Here is a 17,681-nt window from a genome sequence, read left to right as displayed (position 1 = left end):
ATACCTAGATCTTTGATCATCTCTTAACTTTTGAGCTAAATATGGCTATTACAGGGCTTTAATCCATGTGTTGACTGGATGAGTAATAGGAATTGCAACATATATTATTTTGTTGACTAATTGCGGGTTAATATCAGAATTTAAACTTGTAATCCTTTGATAATCCAGTCATGGCAAATGGTCTTGTGGCAAACTAACAATGAGAAACCAGTCCAATTAAGCAATCAAAAGGCCCTATCTGCAGTGATAGGGCATTTTGATTGCCTAGTGCCAGCTTAGTAAATTGTCAATTTAAGCAAACAAAATGCCCTAAGTGAAATAACTCCTTTGATTTTAAAGTTTCACGAAAAAAAAATTCGGTAAAGATTGTTGGATATCTCACCATAATAAATTAAAAAAAACAACTAAAATACTGCTAATACTGATGCCAGGTTCGACCAAAACGCGTTTGTGCTTGTGCTGAACAATTTACAAATATCAAGATACAGCGTTTTGCTTGCTCAGGGCAGTAAAGTATAGGCTACTAATAATTCTGCCTGTTTGGTGCTATCAATCAGCTAACACTACTAATCAGAATAAAAAGCATCCATAATTATTTTAATGCTTTTTAAAAAGTTACAAAAGTTAGGAGCATCGACAGAGTCACAGATATTCATCAATTGCTGGCTACTGTGCTATATGTTACCATAACTATTTTAATGTGTGTCGGTTAATCTCACAAAGCTACCCTCGTGTATAATTACAAAGTTATCATTTTATGAAAATTAGTAATAATTTCATTCTTTTAGCATTATAAAGTTGGGGTTTCTTGACCTTTTTAACTTGACAATATTACGATCTTGCAATTAAGGCAGTAAAATCCAAATCCAAATTAGCTGCGAAAACCTATGCATTGTTGTTTGCCGTCGCAATTTGATGACATGAGTAAGTTGCTTTGATATAGTATTTAAAGTTGCTCGCCCTACAGGTAAAAAAATGGCCACTACCGGTCTAACCTTTTGCATTGGTATTGAGGCGAAGTAAAATACTTTTTCATGATGCCTTTTCACCATAATATGGTACAATTAATTCAATGACAAAATTGGCAAAAGTAATATCAAACAAATGTGACAAACAAATATACCAATTGTGACATGATTAGTCTGTTCTTCTGCTGCTGCAAAACCCTAAATGGCTAGACGCGTGAAAAAAGCAAAATGTTTAGCGGCTACAATCTCGCTAGAAGGTTGAACTTATGTGATAAGTCTTTAGGTTGTGTAGGAGTGAGAGGTTGGCTTGTTTCTTACAATCTATTTAATCAATTGACTAGCATGCAAGAAGATAGCAAGCCATGCCACATTAGGAGAATGAGTCACTTTAAGCACAAACCACAATTGCATAAGTACATAGGTCATTTCTGCTAGTGAGAAGACCTTGGAGAATAAGACCACATTATGCAATTCTGTGAAGATTTTATTACTGCAGTTATACTTGTGCTGCAATATTTCTAAAACAGTGAAAAGCAAATGAGCTGCCCAACCACAACCTCCTTCATTATAAAGTTACAAAGAATAGGAATAACAACAATAGCTTTCATTCGGAGGCTGAGGCTATTGAGAAGTAGAAAGTGAATTAGCTAAGAAGGCAATAGTAGAACACACATAATAAGAGCATAGGCATCATGATTGACGTGTATGCAGGCAATGAATTCATGTACAATTTCACTGCCAAATTTTTTAGTAAAGCTAGACACCTTTGGCTAAAGAGTGCTAGATGTAGGTCAAAACAGGCCAGTGACAAATCTCATGTTATGCATCCTTGTTTGGACACTTTATTTCTAAAGTGTTTAATGCATTGGAAGTTTAACATAAAAGTGTGTTAAGAATGCACAAAGAACATTGACAGCAATAACTGCATAGTACTGACAGCAATAACTGAATAGAACATGATGTTTAATTAAAATGTAAAATAAAAATAAACGTTTTATTTTGTTTTGGTAAGCTTGCAGCAAAAATGTTTGCTGTGCACATAAAATATTGTTTTGCTCCAAATACTTTACAAACAAGTAATAATAACTTTATTGATGCAAATTGTACTGAATTATAATTGCTACGAGCACCAATGGAAGTCAAAATAAGTAATACAATTCTTACAGACCTTCTAAAAACAATGGCCTTTGCTGCTACAAAAAGTGAGTAGACCCATAGGAAGAGAAGTATAGGTTCTTATAGTGCTAAAACTACCTTTGGTTCAGAAATCAGATTTGAAAAGAGCAATGAATTATTATAAGCATTGGCAAAATGTTTGGGATGGATAGGAAACAAAGCTGAGTATTGCACATGCTAGTAATTTAGCTAATGTAAATAGATTTCCTACACTACCTAATTGAAAGCATCAATGCAAAATCTAAATACATGTAAATACTTACTAGCCATAGTACAGAGTGACCGTTTAATGTTTGTCAACATAACATCCGTACCGCTTTGAGCATCTTGAAATTATATTAAAGTTGCTTTCATTATGAGCTCCCTATGACATTTTAAAGTATTAAAATGGGCAAATACAAGTTGCATTTTCAGAGAACTTTTAAATTCAAGTCAGATGCCACAAAAAGTTCCTCTGCGTTGTTTGTAGTATATTCTAAAAGTGCTAACACTACATTTGTTTTAAATTTTAAAGTTGACACAAATAATTGAGCAAATTATGTAGCTTATTAGTAAAACTTTTGTTAACATCAGCAAACAAACTGCATACATGCTGCCCGATATCGAAGGCCAAAAATAATAATATATATTGCTATTTATATTTTAACCAATAGTTTTGCAGTTTTGTTATTGTATAGCAATTTGTATAAAACCTAATGTATTTCAGGTTTGAGTAACTATGAGTTTTAGTAGCGTTCTGACCCTTCCTATCGCGTGTTTTCAACATTTTGAGGTAATAATTAAAAGCCATGAGTTGAATTGCGCAACTTCAGCAGCATATTATACATATATATCATTCGCCAAACTCATTGTCTTGAATCATCAAAGTTCACTAAATCATTCAAAAGGAAATACATACACTTGTATCTCTAATTCTGTTATAGCTTTACCCTTTTACTGCCACCCATGTACAAACTAAGCTACCGGCCTACCGCCAGCCATTTCACCGAAAATTGCCAATTTAGCTTCATGACATGTACATGAAGCATGTATACAATTTTGTTTCAACTTCAAAGTTTATCTAGAAACTTTTTGTAATATATTTTATTTTGCTAAAATGTTAACATATAGTGCTATGCAAAAATCAATGTACCTTCACTTTGTGCATTGCTAAAGCTATGTGAAGCTACAATCGCTACGAAGCTAAAACAATGCTCTACAATGTCCCTTACACTTAAAAAACTATTATTTTCACTATCATCAGAGTCACTGCTGCTACTTTAATTATCTGTGTAATCGCAAAAATCTGAATTTGAATTGGCTATAGTGTCATCAACATACATGTAAGTAATTATATGTTTTCTGACTTGCGCGATACTTAACAAAACTTACACAAAAATGTCCATTTTTATTTTGGAAATTCTCAATAAAAAATTTGAAACTGCTTGGTTATCTTAGACTAATCTATTAGAGAAATATTCGAACCACACTGACAATACCATCAAAGTTTTAAAATCATCCGTTATGTTTTTAACGGATAATAAAATTAGGTGACCACGCAATTGTTGGAAAATTCGCAAAAATGTGCAAACGGCAGTTGCTGACAGATTTAGCATAAATTCGCATACGGTAGGAAAAGAGTAAAAACCAACAAAATATTTGTCAATCTCCTGCCTCTAAACATGATATCTCAAAACTGATAATTACTCTCAGTGTTGACTGAGTAACTAAAAGTGGTAATGAGTAACCATGGAAAACTATTCATTTTATATAATTATGCAATTGCTCAGCAATTGCAACCATGACTCATAAAGACTAAGAAGAGCAATACTAAATCTCTTTGCTATGCTACATTCCTTTGATTGGTTTGCGCTATTTATATTATGTAATCTGCCAATAATAGATGAATAGAACACAAAAGTGGCGTAATGGTTTATGTAAGCGTTTGAAATAATACAATGCCTGTAAAAATTGACAACTTTTCTTACTGAAGCTATGGCTATATCAAATTATCACACTAATTTTTGGCTCGCATGTATAATGTGCTAGTTGACAGCAACTTATTGCAATATCGCATACCTTTAATTTTATGTCTGCAAATCAGTCTTGGGTGTGGGCCATCAATGCTTCTCATCCAGCAGTTATCTATAACTAATTGATTAATTTGATTATGAAGCGTCATTGATTATTTGCAACTATACAAAGAAAAACTAATTTTTGGCATGCTGTTACATTCTTACGTCAGGTATACATTTGCTAGTTGCAGTAAAACTTTGTACAGTATATTTTGTGTTGGTGAATTTAAAGTTTTGCTTATCATAGTAACTTTGCCAAAACGTCAAACATTACTACATTTCAAAATACAACCTTACTGATATAATGTTTTATAGTTTGTAATCTATACTTATGTACATGTTAAAAAATATTATAAAGTTCGGTAGATGAAACCTTGATTATTTTGACATATTTTTTATGCAAACCAACGTGTGATTAGCAACATACCTTTTATAGAAAAGAACATCCAACTTTGTCTAATACTCTCTGCCATCTGATGAATATACTGGCATTAATGCTTACCAAGTTTCTAAAAAAAATGAATAGATAATTCAAATAGCATAAACAGATATACAAACCAAAATGAATGCAAAATACACATTTTAGTTCACTGGTTAGGTTTTTTGGCAAACTTGAATGTCTGCCTCCTACTACTGAAGCTCTATAAAACAGCTAAGCTCTTAATTACTACACAATTACTACACAAGATTCAAACTAAATATTAAAAGTTTTAAAATTCAAAGGCCGCATATACACCACTTACTTGCTTATGCGTATGCATGTACTACTATTACTTACAAAATCATAACTGAAATACGCAAACTCTCACTATTCATGATAACAATAATACAATTACATAATGATCATGTTATTCTAATAACAGTTTTGACTGTTAGTAGAACCACATTAATAACTTTACTTATCATTATAAAAAACATCAAAAATTATTATATTAATAACTGAAAATAGATTAATGTTAGAGAATTAACTGATTCACTAAAATAACTATTAATTGTCAGCTGGCGTGTCTGTGTTGATGTTACAAAACCGAACATTCGTGTAACAATAATAAAATCCAAAATTAGGATTTTACAAAAAGTTTTGATATTCTCCTTTATGGTATTATAATGCTGAACTTTCTTGACTTTTCTATGCAGAACAATATCAGCAGTTGGATGACATAAACAGGTGTAAAAAAATATATATCAAATGTGTTCTATGCTACATTCCTTAAAAATTATAATAATTGAAACATACTTTTTTCACGCTAGTCCTATTTCTTTATTAAATAAAATTTATACTGCTTTTCTACAACTGTATGTTTCAAGTAAATAAACTGTAAATTGACTAAAATAACATGAACAACTTACCAAATGTGACGTGCTCCCTTACATGTAGTTATTCTGCTGCTACCAAGCTCTAGTAGACTACATGGGTGAAGAACTAATAGTCCTAACAGCCACAGCAACATTATAACAGCCACATCTCGCTAGCTGTTATATACTGTGGTTATACTTTTGCCACTTTATTTCAATAAATTTAAAAAATCAATTCTTCGACTAAAAAACCATCTCTCAGGTATTGCATTCGGATGAAAAGTTTCAAAAAAGATTTATTTTGTGGCTGGATGCAACGGCAGCAAAAATATGAATTGCACTGATTATACACTTATTTAAACTTTTACTACAGCCATGCTTAAACATCAGTGGAAACCATAATGTGCAATTATTGTGAATTTTCACAAAAAAGAGCAGATCAATGAGAAACCGTGCAAAAAAAGGGAGTGCTTAAATGGCAGTCTTGAAAACCATAAAGAGGGTCAGCAAATAAATTGTAATGTATTGTAGTTTGTTAATATACAACTTTATTTCCCAAATCTAATAAAGCTATCATGAATATTAGCAAAACTGACTGTATCCGACATAACTGCTAATTCCTTGTATTGGCTAATGATTAGTCATAAGCTTATTGCAATATGTTTTTAAATAGATTGTGCTATTAACTGAAACGATACCAAAACACTTAGAAGTAAGAATATTTTAAAATTGATATATGCCTCCTAGTTCCATATATAAGAACCTCCTAGAGTTGGTAATTTATTGATAGAAAATTACACATTTTTGTTGGAGTTGTCTCCTCTTTTCCATATATATGAATATAGATATATAAGGCAATTATGGGAATCATGTTTAAAATACTTCTATAGGGTTGTTAAGCACTATAAACACTGCTAGAATTAGGAGGCTCCCTGGACGCCTCCTAATTTTTCAGAGCCTCCTAACATGGATTATATATTGATAGAAGCCTCCTAGTTGGGAAATATAGTTCTATATATATATATATATATATATATATATATATATATAAACTATATTAGGAACTGAAAACTTTTAAAACATTTTACAACTTAAAGTTTCATGGTTGCTACCATTCATCAGGTAAAATTAAAATGATTTGAAGCTCATATGACTGTACGTAAAAACACATCGAGTAGCTTAACGATAAAGGCCAGCTACATATATGGTAATACAACAATTTAATTGGTTCATGTCACAGCATTGCAAATTAAGTGCTTATTTGAATGTCTGCACTTTGACACAAGCTCGTTTCTTGAGTTTAAGCTTGCAAGTTTCCTGCAAGCAGCTAGCAGGAAACGCATACACTGAGCGGCATAATCATGTCGCAGGTGTTGTGTATAGAAGTCTATGTGACGAGTATGGCCTTAATAAACCACAACACTGGTGGAAAGCTCCTGGTAAGGTCAATGAAAATGACCACGCTAAGATCCTCTGGAACTTCTACATCCGGACTGACAAGCATGTCTTGGCAAACCAACCAGATATAGTGGTGGTGGACAAGGAGAACAAGAGAGGTATTATAATAGATATAGCAGTACCCAATGACTACAATATAGCCAGCAAAGAAAAAGAAAAGGTAGAGAAATATCTCCCTCTTGGAGAAGAAATTGAAAAATGCTGGGATGTAAGAACAACTGTAATCCTAGTAGTCATTGGGGCACTGGGTGCAATAACACCGACACATAAAATGTGGCTTGCCCAGATACCAACAGCAATCAACTCAGGTGAGTTGCAGAAAAGTGCGCTATTGGGAACAGCTAAGATCTTGAGGCGAGTGCTCAAACTCCCAGGTCTTTGGTAGGAGACCCGAGTTAGAGCAGAATTTACCACCCATACGGGTTAACTGAGGTGAGAAAACAATATATATATATATATAAATTGTTTCTTCACCCCGGATACCCCGTATGGGTGGTAAATTCTGCTCTAACTCGGGTCTCCTACCAAAGACCTGGGAGTTTGAGCACTCGCCTCAAGATCTTAGCTGTTCCCAATAGCGCATTTTTCTGCAACTCACCTGAGTTGATTGCTGTTGGTATTTGGGCAAGCCACATTTTATGCGCCGGTGTTATTGCGCCCAGCGCCCCAATGACTACTGGGATTACAGTTGTTCTTACATTCCAGCTTTTTTCAATTTCTTCACCAAGAGGGAGATATTTCTCTACCTTTTCTTTTTCTTTGCTGGCTATATTGTAGTCATTGGGTACTGCTATATCTATTATAGTAGCCCTCTTGTTCTCCTTGTTTACCACCACTATATCTGGTTGGTTTGCTAGGACATGCTTGTCAGTTTGGATGTAGAAGTCCCAGAGGATCTTAGCCCGGTCATTTTCATTGACCTTACCAGGAGCTTCCCACCAGTGTTGTGGTTTATTAAGGCCATACTCATCACATAGACTTCTATACACAACACCTGCGACATGATTATGCCGCTCAGTGTATGCGTTCCCTGCTAGCTGCTTGCATCCACTGATGATGTGTTGGATGGTCTCAGGTGCATTTTTGCACAGTCTGCATCTAGGATCGTCTCTAGTGTGATAGATGTTCGTTTGGAGTTGCCTTGTTGGGAGCACTTGCTCCTGGGCTGCCATGATTAGCAACTCTGTATTGGCCGTTAGGTTTCCTTTGTTCAGCCACATACATGTCTAGTGAAGATCGCCAACCTTAGATATTTGTTGGTGGTAAGCACCATGAAGAGGTTTCGTGTGCCAGTCAATTTCCTCCTCATCAGGGCGTAGGTTCGTTGTAAGAGCAGCCGATTGAAATTCAGCTAGCAACTTATCTGAGATGGCCATGGAAGCTGCATATGCTTTGATGCTTTGCTCCTCCTCTTTCACTGTCTGCTGTACACTTTTGAGTCCCCTACCGCCATCTTTCCTATCAAGATACAATCTAGTAGTATCAGATTTTGAGTGGAGTATAATTATATAATAATATATATACTAATATAATAATTTTAGTATCAGATTTTTATATATATATATATAGATTGATAGCTGACACCGCGTGTTCTACACTCTAGAGCTGAATTTTAAAGAAAGTATTTAATTTCTAATTGTATATGCTAGCTGTGTAACCTTAGCCTCTGGTAGTCGTCTAGGCTAATATAAAAACCTTTTAAATACATAGCTAATTAAATATATAAGTTGCACAGAGTATCATGCTACTATTGAGATTACAGGGTAAACTTACTGCATCAATACAAATAGTAGTCAGATTATTGTTGAAAATCAAACCTGCTTACACAAAGAAGCAACAGACTCATAATCAGCCACAGCTGGTACTTATGTTAACTCAGTGAGTGTGGAGAATCACCTTTCTTGATTTTATGCTCACAATTGTCTGATGGTATGAACAGCAAGACTCCAATTTTATAGGCGATGTGAGATGTATAAAGCTTTGCCAAGTAGTAAAGGGCAATAGAACTGCAGTGCTTTGAGACTTACCAATCCAGCTGTTACTATCTATTGTTTGTCAACTGATTGAGATGATTTTGCGTGACAGTCATCTGATTGGTCGATCTTTATGTCATTGCACTCATTCATCAGATTAAGAAGAATATTTTAAGCCAGTACTCACATGCCCCAACTCATCAACCACAGGCTGGGGATGAAACAGCCCCAACTCATCAACCACAAGCTGGGGATGAAACAGAATAAAAAAACTGACCGCTAACTAATACTTTTTAGTTTTTGTATTCAAACATTATCTTGACCTGAATTTATTGTAAAATCCAGAAAACACAATAACTCTAAATTGAGTCTGCATAGTCTCCTTTATATGTTTATAATTTATTTATTATTTATTTATCTACATTTTATATTTTCACTTGTTGTTCCATCATATGTGAAAATGGTAAGTATTGTACACAGTAATCATATCTGAATAGCTTATTCACGATTGAGGTTCTGTATTCGCTCACCTCTATGATTTGAGTCTTTTAAATTGTGATAAGAAAAACACCGAGTGTCTTCACTAAAGTGCTTATAAATGTCAACAGTTTTTGGTGCAGAGTTGTGCACCCTTTCACAGAGTTCACATGTCCATCTTTCATTACATGAAAATGGCTTGAAATTCACTCGAAAAGTCATCCTCCATTCGTGGTATTGGTCTAACAAGGTTGAGTTTGCATCAACTTCTTTCAAATACTTTGCGAGATTCTCAGCAGTTATAAATGAGTCCGCGTGAATGTACGAGTTGGGAGGAGCAATTTGTTTATAGAGAGCTCTTTGTCCTCTCACAATTGGGATCATTCCGAGATCCAAGTTTCTCCAAAATTTCTCGGTGATGTAATCATCACAATCTGAATTCTCTAAAGCGAGATAAAACTTGTACTCTGCAGCTAATGTTTGCCTGTACTTGTCTCTCGACCAGTTTTTAGGGCCGTTACCGAGGTTTCCGCATTCCCCATAGACATCTACATCTATGTATTTTTGCAGCTCTTTAATAAAATCTTCTCTTTTGCTACTCGTAACGCAGTTACTAACCATCCATGCCACTAATTTCTTTCTATTTTTCCAATGATTTACACCTTTTTTTGCTAATTCTTTGGCTTCGTCAACTGGCAATCGCACAAACCTACCTTGTGGTATACTAACATCAGAATCTGACTGAAAGGTCATTGTAAGGTTAAACATATTATTTAGCTGTCGCAGTTGATCAGAGAAAAAGAAGGCTTGCGGCTCCTTAACCATGAGCACCCATTTCTGTCGCGGACTTCGTCTTTTTGGCAAGTGGCTCATTATAAAATCTTTGCTGTTTAGATTGTTATAGAGATGAAATACAACAGCATCAGCGTGTTCGTAATCTGCTCTTTGAACACTCCACCTACAGCTGTACTCACAATCTTGTCTCAAATGCTTCTGTATGTGTATTCTTACTCCATAAACATTTGTGTAAAAAACAATAAGTTTTGCGGATAAAGGAGCGCTCGTATTCCATTCAGCCTTCTTCTTTCCAGAATTTAAGTGACTTTCGTATAAATTCTTTCCAGAATTTGAGTGACCTTTGTATAAATCCTGGTTAACTTCATGAGTGAACGATGAACTGAGAATAGTAGCTGCTAGTACTACACCAACTACTCCTAATACGATTAATAAGCAAAGTCGGTGACGCCGCATGCCGTGACTTTACGCAGCAAGTTGTGTATTCAGTGTTGGGCGCATATCCTGACTAGTAGAGACTATTTAGATTGACTAGTAGGGCGTTCTATTGTACTTGCTTTCTATGGAAACGCTTTGAGCCATGCTCACAACGAGATACCCCTAGGGAACAAATAAAAATACAAAGCCTGTTTGAACAGCTTCACTAATAGCTCAACTCAAAGACACTAGCTATTTAGTTTGCTATTACTGTTCGACTGTAAAATTTATATCAAATTTTAGTTTAAAACTGAATTTCAACGCCAAATATTGATTAGATGAGTTACATGTATGTTGAGCAGAGTCACTGAAGGGAAAATGGCCCTTAATACAACACGAATCACAGATTCTACTGACTTAGTCTGTTGCCATATATTTGTTGTCTAAGTAACAATGCATGCATCTAATAAAAATTGCGTAGCAGCCATGATCTACCACCAGTTTTGATAATATTAATTTTAATCAACTTGAATGGTGTTTAATAAGCTTTGCAAATAGTGCGAAGAAATTTGCAGCTACATTCGTCACGTACAAGCCGTTGTTTTGAAATTATTGCAGCAAGACTCGTTACTAATTATCTTCAGCTTTTCTTGTTCAGTTGTGCAGAACAAGCGATACAAGTCTGATTTTATTCTGAGTTATATTATAATATGTAAGCTATAAATTAAGTAAGCATTTTATTTTCATAGAATAGAGTAAATGTTTGTTGATGTCTTTGATAGTGTCATCTACGCAGCTGTTTGTAGATGACTTGACCACAAGGGGAGTGAACACCAGCACAACAGATCCAACCATCTCTACCTGCGGTACTAACTTTACCATAGACATCACCTCATTCATAGTTGGTAAGCATTGCTTTTACTATATTATAATAGTATCTACCTATATAATGTAACAAAATCATCTATGGTAGCGGCAATGGTAGCAATGTTTAAAAAGAAATAATTTTGATCTATTGGCTTTGTAGTTTAAACTAAATTACCCTTGGTTGACAAACAAATTTTAGCTATGTATTATGTAATCCGTAGGTAACTGTCATCAAGATGGTCGTCGGAATAACAAGGAACAGTGGTACTGTCGAGATGAAGACAAGTGCATTTCTAAGGCGCTGGTATGTGACGGTTTTCTTGCTGACAATTGTGGAAACTATGCTGACAACTATGCGGGTAAACCAGCCAACTGTGGAGTGAAGCCTGGTAGGTTGCTACTATGAAATCTCATATGCATCTTATCAAAGGGACACTAAACAGGTCTCACAATTCAATATTAGTTGCGCTAAAACTACTAGTTGGTAATAGGTCCAAGAGAATATTTGATTACAAAAAGTACAAAAAGAAATATTCGTATTAAGTACCCTGTTTTTTTTGTCATGAAGGGAAAGGTGGTATCAACTTTCAAAGCTATACCAAACAATACAGAACTATACAAAAACTGCACAGAATTACGCAAACCTATACAGAAGTGTTCCGAACTGTACAAAACTAAACAGGACTATACTGGACTACACATATTTAAATAGGACCACACATAACTATACAGAACTACCATAAAACCCATATTTTGACGCCAAGGCGTTCTATTTTTCAACCCTTCCCCTATAGTGGCGGTCAAATAGATGCTGGCATTGTATTTTTCAAATAACTCGTCAGAAATTTGGAGAGACCAATTTAACTATTCTGCAGGAGAAGCGAAGTCCCCTTCATTTTGCACTCTCCTTCGGTTGGGACGATATTAAACCCTTTAGACACAAAAAATCTGTTAACTTACCTCCACTTGTCGTAGCTCTCTAAATAAATGCATTGGAAGCCGAGACATATCTCTACCGGTTGATGATCTTATAGCCTGTGTCCTGCTTTGCAGTTTGTGGCTTTTAATTTTTTATTTCATTCTAAGTTTGAATGCATAATTTTATTTTACAAATGTATTTAACAATGTTGCATAAAAGCTCATTGCACTTGATATGTTTGCTACAGTTTGCAGCCAGAATTGGCTTTTAATCTGCAATAGAAGATGAGTTATGGGCATCGATCCATTGTAAGCCAAACTAAGCATTTCGCACAAATAATGAGAAACTTATGGCTGCATGGCTAAGCATAACTTTTAACCTAAAACTAGTCGTTCATAAACCATCGTAATTGTAAACCGTTTTTAACATATGTGGAAGTATCAAGAATGCGTAAAACAAGGAACTACTATTAGCCTGATACAGTTCCTAATTATTTCTGTGGTGTTGCTTTCAAAATTTTAACGAAATAGCCGAAAAGCTTTTGAGTTGGAAAATGAACTTCGATACAAACAGAAACAATGAAATAATTAATTATTAATGACGAACCGAGTTTTAGTACGATTTTGTAAAAATTTTTTTACTGATCACTTGCTATTATGGGTTCCTAAAAATTAAAGAGTATGAAAGTGGCAGTCAAATGAAGATGACATTCAATTAGAGGGTGGCGATCTATTTGTTAACCTTTTTGCTATCGTGGCGGTCAAATAGAGGTGGCATTCAAATAAAGGTGGCGTTCAATTAGAGGTTTTACGGTATACAGAACTATCCAAAACTATCCAAAACTATACAAGACTTACAGAATTATACAGGACTGTACAAGACTATAAAGAACTATGGAGAACTTTTCATTACTATAATACGTAGCTGTACTGAAGTATGCAGGACTATACGAAACTAAACAGGACTAAACTGGGTTATATTGAACTACACTATACAGAACTATACAGTATGACATGGTTTAGCATCAACCATTTATTAGATCTTTTATATTTGTATTTAGCTGCTTTGCATATTTTAGGAGCATCTGTTCACTTTGGTTGACTGAGCTAAACAGACTCTATCTGTTCTATAATCAACACCTGGGGCAAGTACATCATGTACTTGTTTCATAAACAGCCCCTGGGCAAGCCCAAGTACATCATGCACTTGTTTTATAAACAGTTCCTGGGCAAGCCCAAGCACATCATGCACTTGTTTCATAAACAGCCCCTGGGCAAGCCCAAGTACATCATGCACTTGTTTCATAAACAGCTCCTGGGCAAAACCCTAGTACATCATGCACTTGTTTCATAAACAGCTCCTGGGCAAAACCCCCAAGTACATGTACACTACAAGTTCCATAAGCAATTACTAAAAGGGATATTGATCACAGGCTCTAGAGTTCAATGTATTTGAAAGCATAATAAGCAGATATACTATTTCTATTTCTATTAAATAGATAAATAGATGATATCAGTGGCTGCCAGATGGTTTAGCATGCGGATACACTAGAAGCAGAGTGTCAATAATTACCTTTTTATTTTTTCAATGATGTCAAGTAAGTTCTACTTAAAGGTTGACTTGCAACAAAATTCACATTACGGTTATTTGGTATCAAAATGTTCACCTTTTTCACATATTTTGTACCTACAACACAGCAAAGTAAGACATGGTGATTCTTTTGATACCAAATAACTGTAACTTGAATTTTGTTGCAAGTCAACATTTAAGCTTAAATGTATTCTCAAGTAAAAGTTCAATGAGTATTTAATTCTTTCCCATTGCTTGGTCATATTCAAATCAAGCTATAGGCATATTGCATGCATAAGTTTCTTAATTTTCCTGAGATGTTGTCCATTCATGGGTTTATCACTCCAGTTTTTATTATTCCTTTGTTCAACCCTATGGTTCTTACTGAGCCTCTTAATGATCCTTTTTGTACTGACCATGACAATGTCTCATGTTATAATAATACCGGTAAAATAATTATTGGCAGTCCGCATCCTCAACTACTCTTGTTTCTGTTCTATAATTCCTGCTTCATCCTATGCAAAAAAACAAGTCACATGTTTTCACATTAGAAGAGGTTTCTTTAATTCATGTCTGACTTTACAAACTTTTTAAATCTGCTAATATATGTTTTTTCTAGGTTCATTTTGTCAGGAGGTCAAGAGCTTTTGATCTTCTTTAGGGTTTTTAATTATGTTTTTATCTAATTACAGTCTTTCATCACTGTCTGGTAATTCTATACTATAAATAATTTTTTATAGCTATCAATTTCCAAAGCAGTAGTAGTGGAAATACTTATTCCAAGTTTTTCTGACAGCCTCACAGCTTATTCTGACAGCATGTATAAATGTTTTTAGAACACATTTCTATTTTTGTATGCAGTTAGCGTAACCACGTAAAAAGCTCTATTTTATTCTAATTGGTCTTGCTACTTCTTCCTCAGTATATTTGACAAGGTTATCATTGACACCATGACATCATCTCCTCAATGACTCCAAACGTCTAGCACAGACTGTCGCACGCTTTTCAATCCTTTTTATGTACTCTTTGGTAAAATCTTTGCTTACCACACATATTAATGTGGTAAGCCTAAACGACATTTTTAGTTTGTTATTATTATTTGTTTAATATTATAATTTTAGCAAGTGAATATATTTTTTAAATCTTCCTACCTTCATTCCTTACTAATCTGTACGTTCAGCTTATTAATATTGTTGGTATATCATTATTACTAGTGTTATTATTTGCATTATTGCTATTATTATCAACAATATTAACAATTAACAAATATTTACAATATTTCATTATGTCAATCATTAATATTTTTTATATACTTAATAAGAATGTATCAGCTGTTGCACTAGATTTACTGCATAAGTTTGAGCCCATATAGAGAACTAGCTGAAAGTTCAAAGTAGAAGAGTACACTATTTTACCTGCGAGTTATATTTATATATTTTATGTTTTATATTTACTGACAGAATTTGGTAATTTTGTCAAACAAAAATGTCAAAATACCAAACTTTTTTGTGACTCAAAATGGTTATTCTGGTTATTTTGGTTATTTTATCGAGCCTACATTATTTTCAGCTTGATCTAGCAACTATTTCCTATAAATTCTCAAATATGCAAGTTGAATATATGGAGTTGTTTTTTCTTGGCAAAAGAAAGCAAACTCACCTACTATTATCAATTACTTTTCTCCAGTTTCGCTATTATGGTTATGGATACTGCTAGCAATTCTATGTGCCCTCATCCTTCTCTATTGGTGCTGCTGGCGTCCTGGTTGGCTCGTCTGGAGACTTGGCTGCCTTAGGAATTGCTGCCATAACACTTGCTGCCATTCTTGCGCTACAAGCTGCAACAAAGGTTGTTGCCAACCATGCAAGTCTGCTGCTGCTAATGGTGAACCTTTATGTGAGGGTCAAAAAGCTTCAGGCAGGTCTCAGAAAAAACAAAGGCAACTTAAAAATTCTGCAGGTAGGCCTATATAAATTTAAACCTTCGATATGTTGAAAATTAAATACGACTGGACCGGAACGTGACAAAGCGATGGCATTTGTTAACAACTATAGTTCTGTGATTTACTGCACAATTTATGTTAGCAATTTAATTTACTTAAGAATAACAACTGCTGAGACTAAATAACGAGGGTGCTGATCGACTACCACCCCTACTACTAGCATCATAGATAACAGCTGAAAATCACTGAAAGATGAAGTCTGAGGAAACTCTAGTGACGGTATAGATCAGAGAGCGGTGACTGATACTTATCCTTACATGCTAGGTAACACAAAAAGAAAAACGAGTGGCATGTAGTTACAAACAAGTACACCAATAGACATCCTGAATGATTCGTGAAGGATGTGTTTCGAAGAAACTAATATCATACCATAAAATCAATTGAATAACTTAACTAGAGACATTCATAAAATATTCACCACAAGCTTGTAGGATGATCATGTGCAAGTAGTTTACTAAACAAGCCATAACTATCATAAACAAGTGTTGAATACATGTGTGATTATGGGAGATTAAATTATGAGTTGCATTCTCTTTTATTTTTGACATTAGAAAAAGAGTGAGCAACTCGCCGTAGAACATTTTATTGCAATTCATGAATTTAAATGAAGGTAAATGCTTGCCCAACCGACAGTTAAGTTGTTGTTGGGTTCAAGACTTCGCTGAACTATTTATGAATTCTGTATTATTTATTTACAGCCAGATTTTTCTTTTACAGCTACTAGTCCTATAAAAATATTTTAACCACTTGAAATACAAATCGTTCATCAATAGTAGTTACCAATAACCAATAGTTGTTGTCATCTATTCTACTTACACCTACGTATTTGCCCATAGTGCTGCCGAGTGCACTACACTAATTAAATAAATGCTGTCTAAAACTAATGTGTAATTAACTTGTTCGGTAGCAGTGACAGAAAGCAGAAGAAAGCATCAAAAAGCTGGAGCTAAGGATGCAAATCAGAGAACGGGCAGAGGTCTTTGTGCTTGCTGCAAACCTTCTAAAGGTAAACTAAAATGCTGCACTCATGTCTCTTGACACGTTTTGTAATTGGTATTTTCATTGGTGGTTAGCAACTTTTATCAGTTGGCTTTATAACTTTTGGTAAACAGTAGCAAGTGGCCAGAAAAAAACAGTACTGTAAGATTGCTTGCTGTGGCAGTGACAACATTTTTCACAGGAGTTGTTTGTCTACATCCCCGAATTCATGAATCCATAGCAATCTTCCCTAGAGAGGAAGTAATCAATTCCAACCTTTTTTATAGCCTTAATGAAAAGGTTAGAGCAGGATTCCTTGCGTTAGGTTTGCTATTCTTAGCTTTCTCCAACGACTCCCTTGTACTGAAAATGTCTCTGAATGATGTCATGTTCACACCAGCAGTATTATACACTAATTTGTTTACTACGTCCAAATATAAAATATTCTGTTCTGTCAACAAGTTATTTGACATGACCGTGGAAATGATGAACTAGCTGGGAACAACAGAGTTTGATTACTGTTATTATTATTATTACTGAACGATGTTACTCGGTGAACAGAATAACTCTTTATTTGCGGAACTTTAATTCTAGCGAATTCTAGAATAATTTGTTGAACTTTAGTATTTACTTATTATGAAAGCCTCGGGCATTGCAGCGAGTCTAGCAGCGTGTTCACCCTTATTTGAACTACTGAAACGAAAAAACAACAAGTAAAGCATGACGTCAATA

The 17,681-nt window shown here is 34.6% G+C and overlaps 1 protein-coding gene across 1 annotated transcript in view; it reads left to right on the top strand.

Annotated features, from left to right (window-relative positions):
- The window catches only part of LOC137394170 (uncharacterized), a 42,760-nt gene extending 25,751 nt beyond the window's left edge, over positions 1-17,009 (top strand). Inside the window, exons 5-8 of the mRNA XM_068080888.1 lie at positions 11,397-11,519; positions 11,703-11,870; positions 15,656-15,928; positions 16,879-17,009. Of these exons, the coding sequence (XP_067936989.1) occupies positions 11,397-11,519; positions 11,703-11,870; positions 15,656-15,928; positions 16,879-17,009 (695 nt within the window). The remainder of the gene's footprint in view (positions 1-11,396; positions 11,520-11,702; positions 11,871-15,655; positions 15,929-16,878) is intronic.
- Positions 17,010-17,681: the final 672 nt, after the last annotated feature.

This window comes from Watersipora subatra, chromosome 4 (genome assembly GCF_963576615.1).
Source record: "Watersipora subatra chromosome 4, tzWatSuba1.1, whole genome shotgun sequence".
In the NCBI taxonomy this organism is placed as follows: domain Eukaryota; kingdom Metazoa; phylum Bryozoa; class Gymnolaemata; order Cheilostomatida; family Watersiporidae; genus Watersipora; species Watersipora subatra.
Note: the sequence above shows the minus strand (reverse complement) of the source record. Positions and strands in the feature narration are given on the sequence as shown.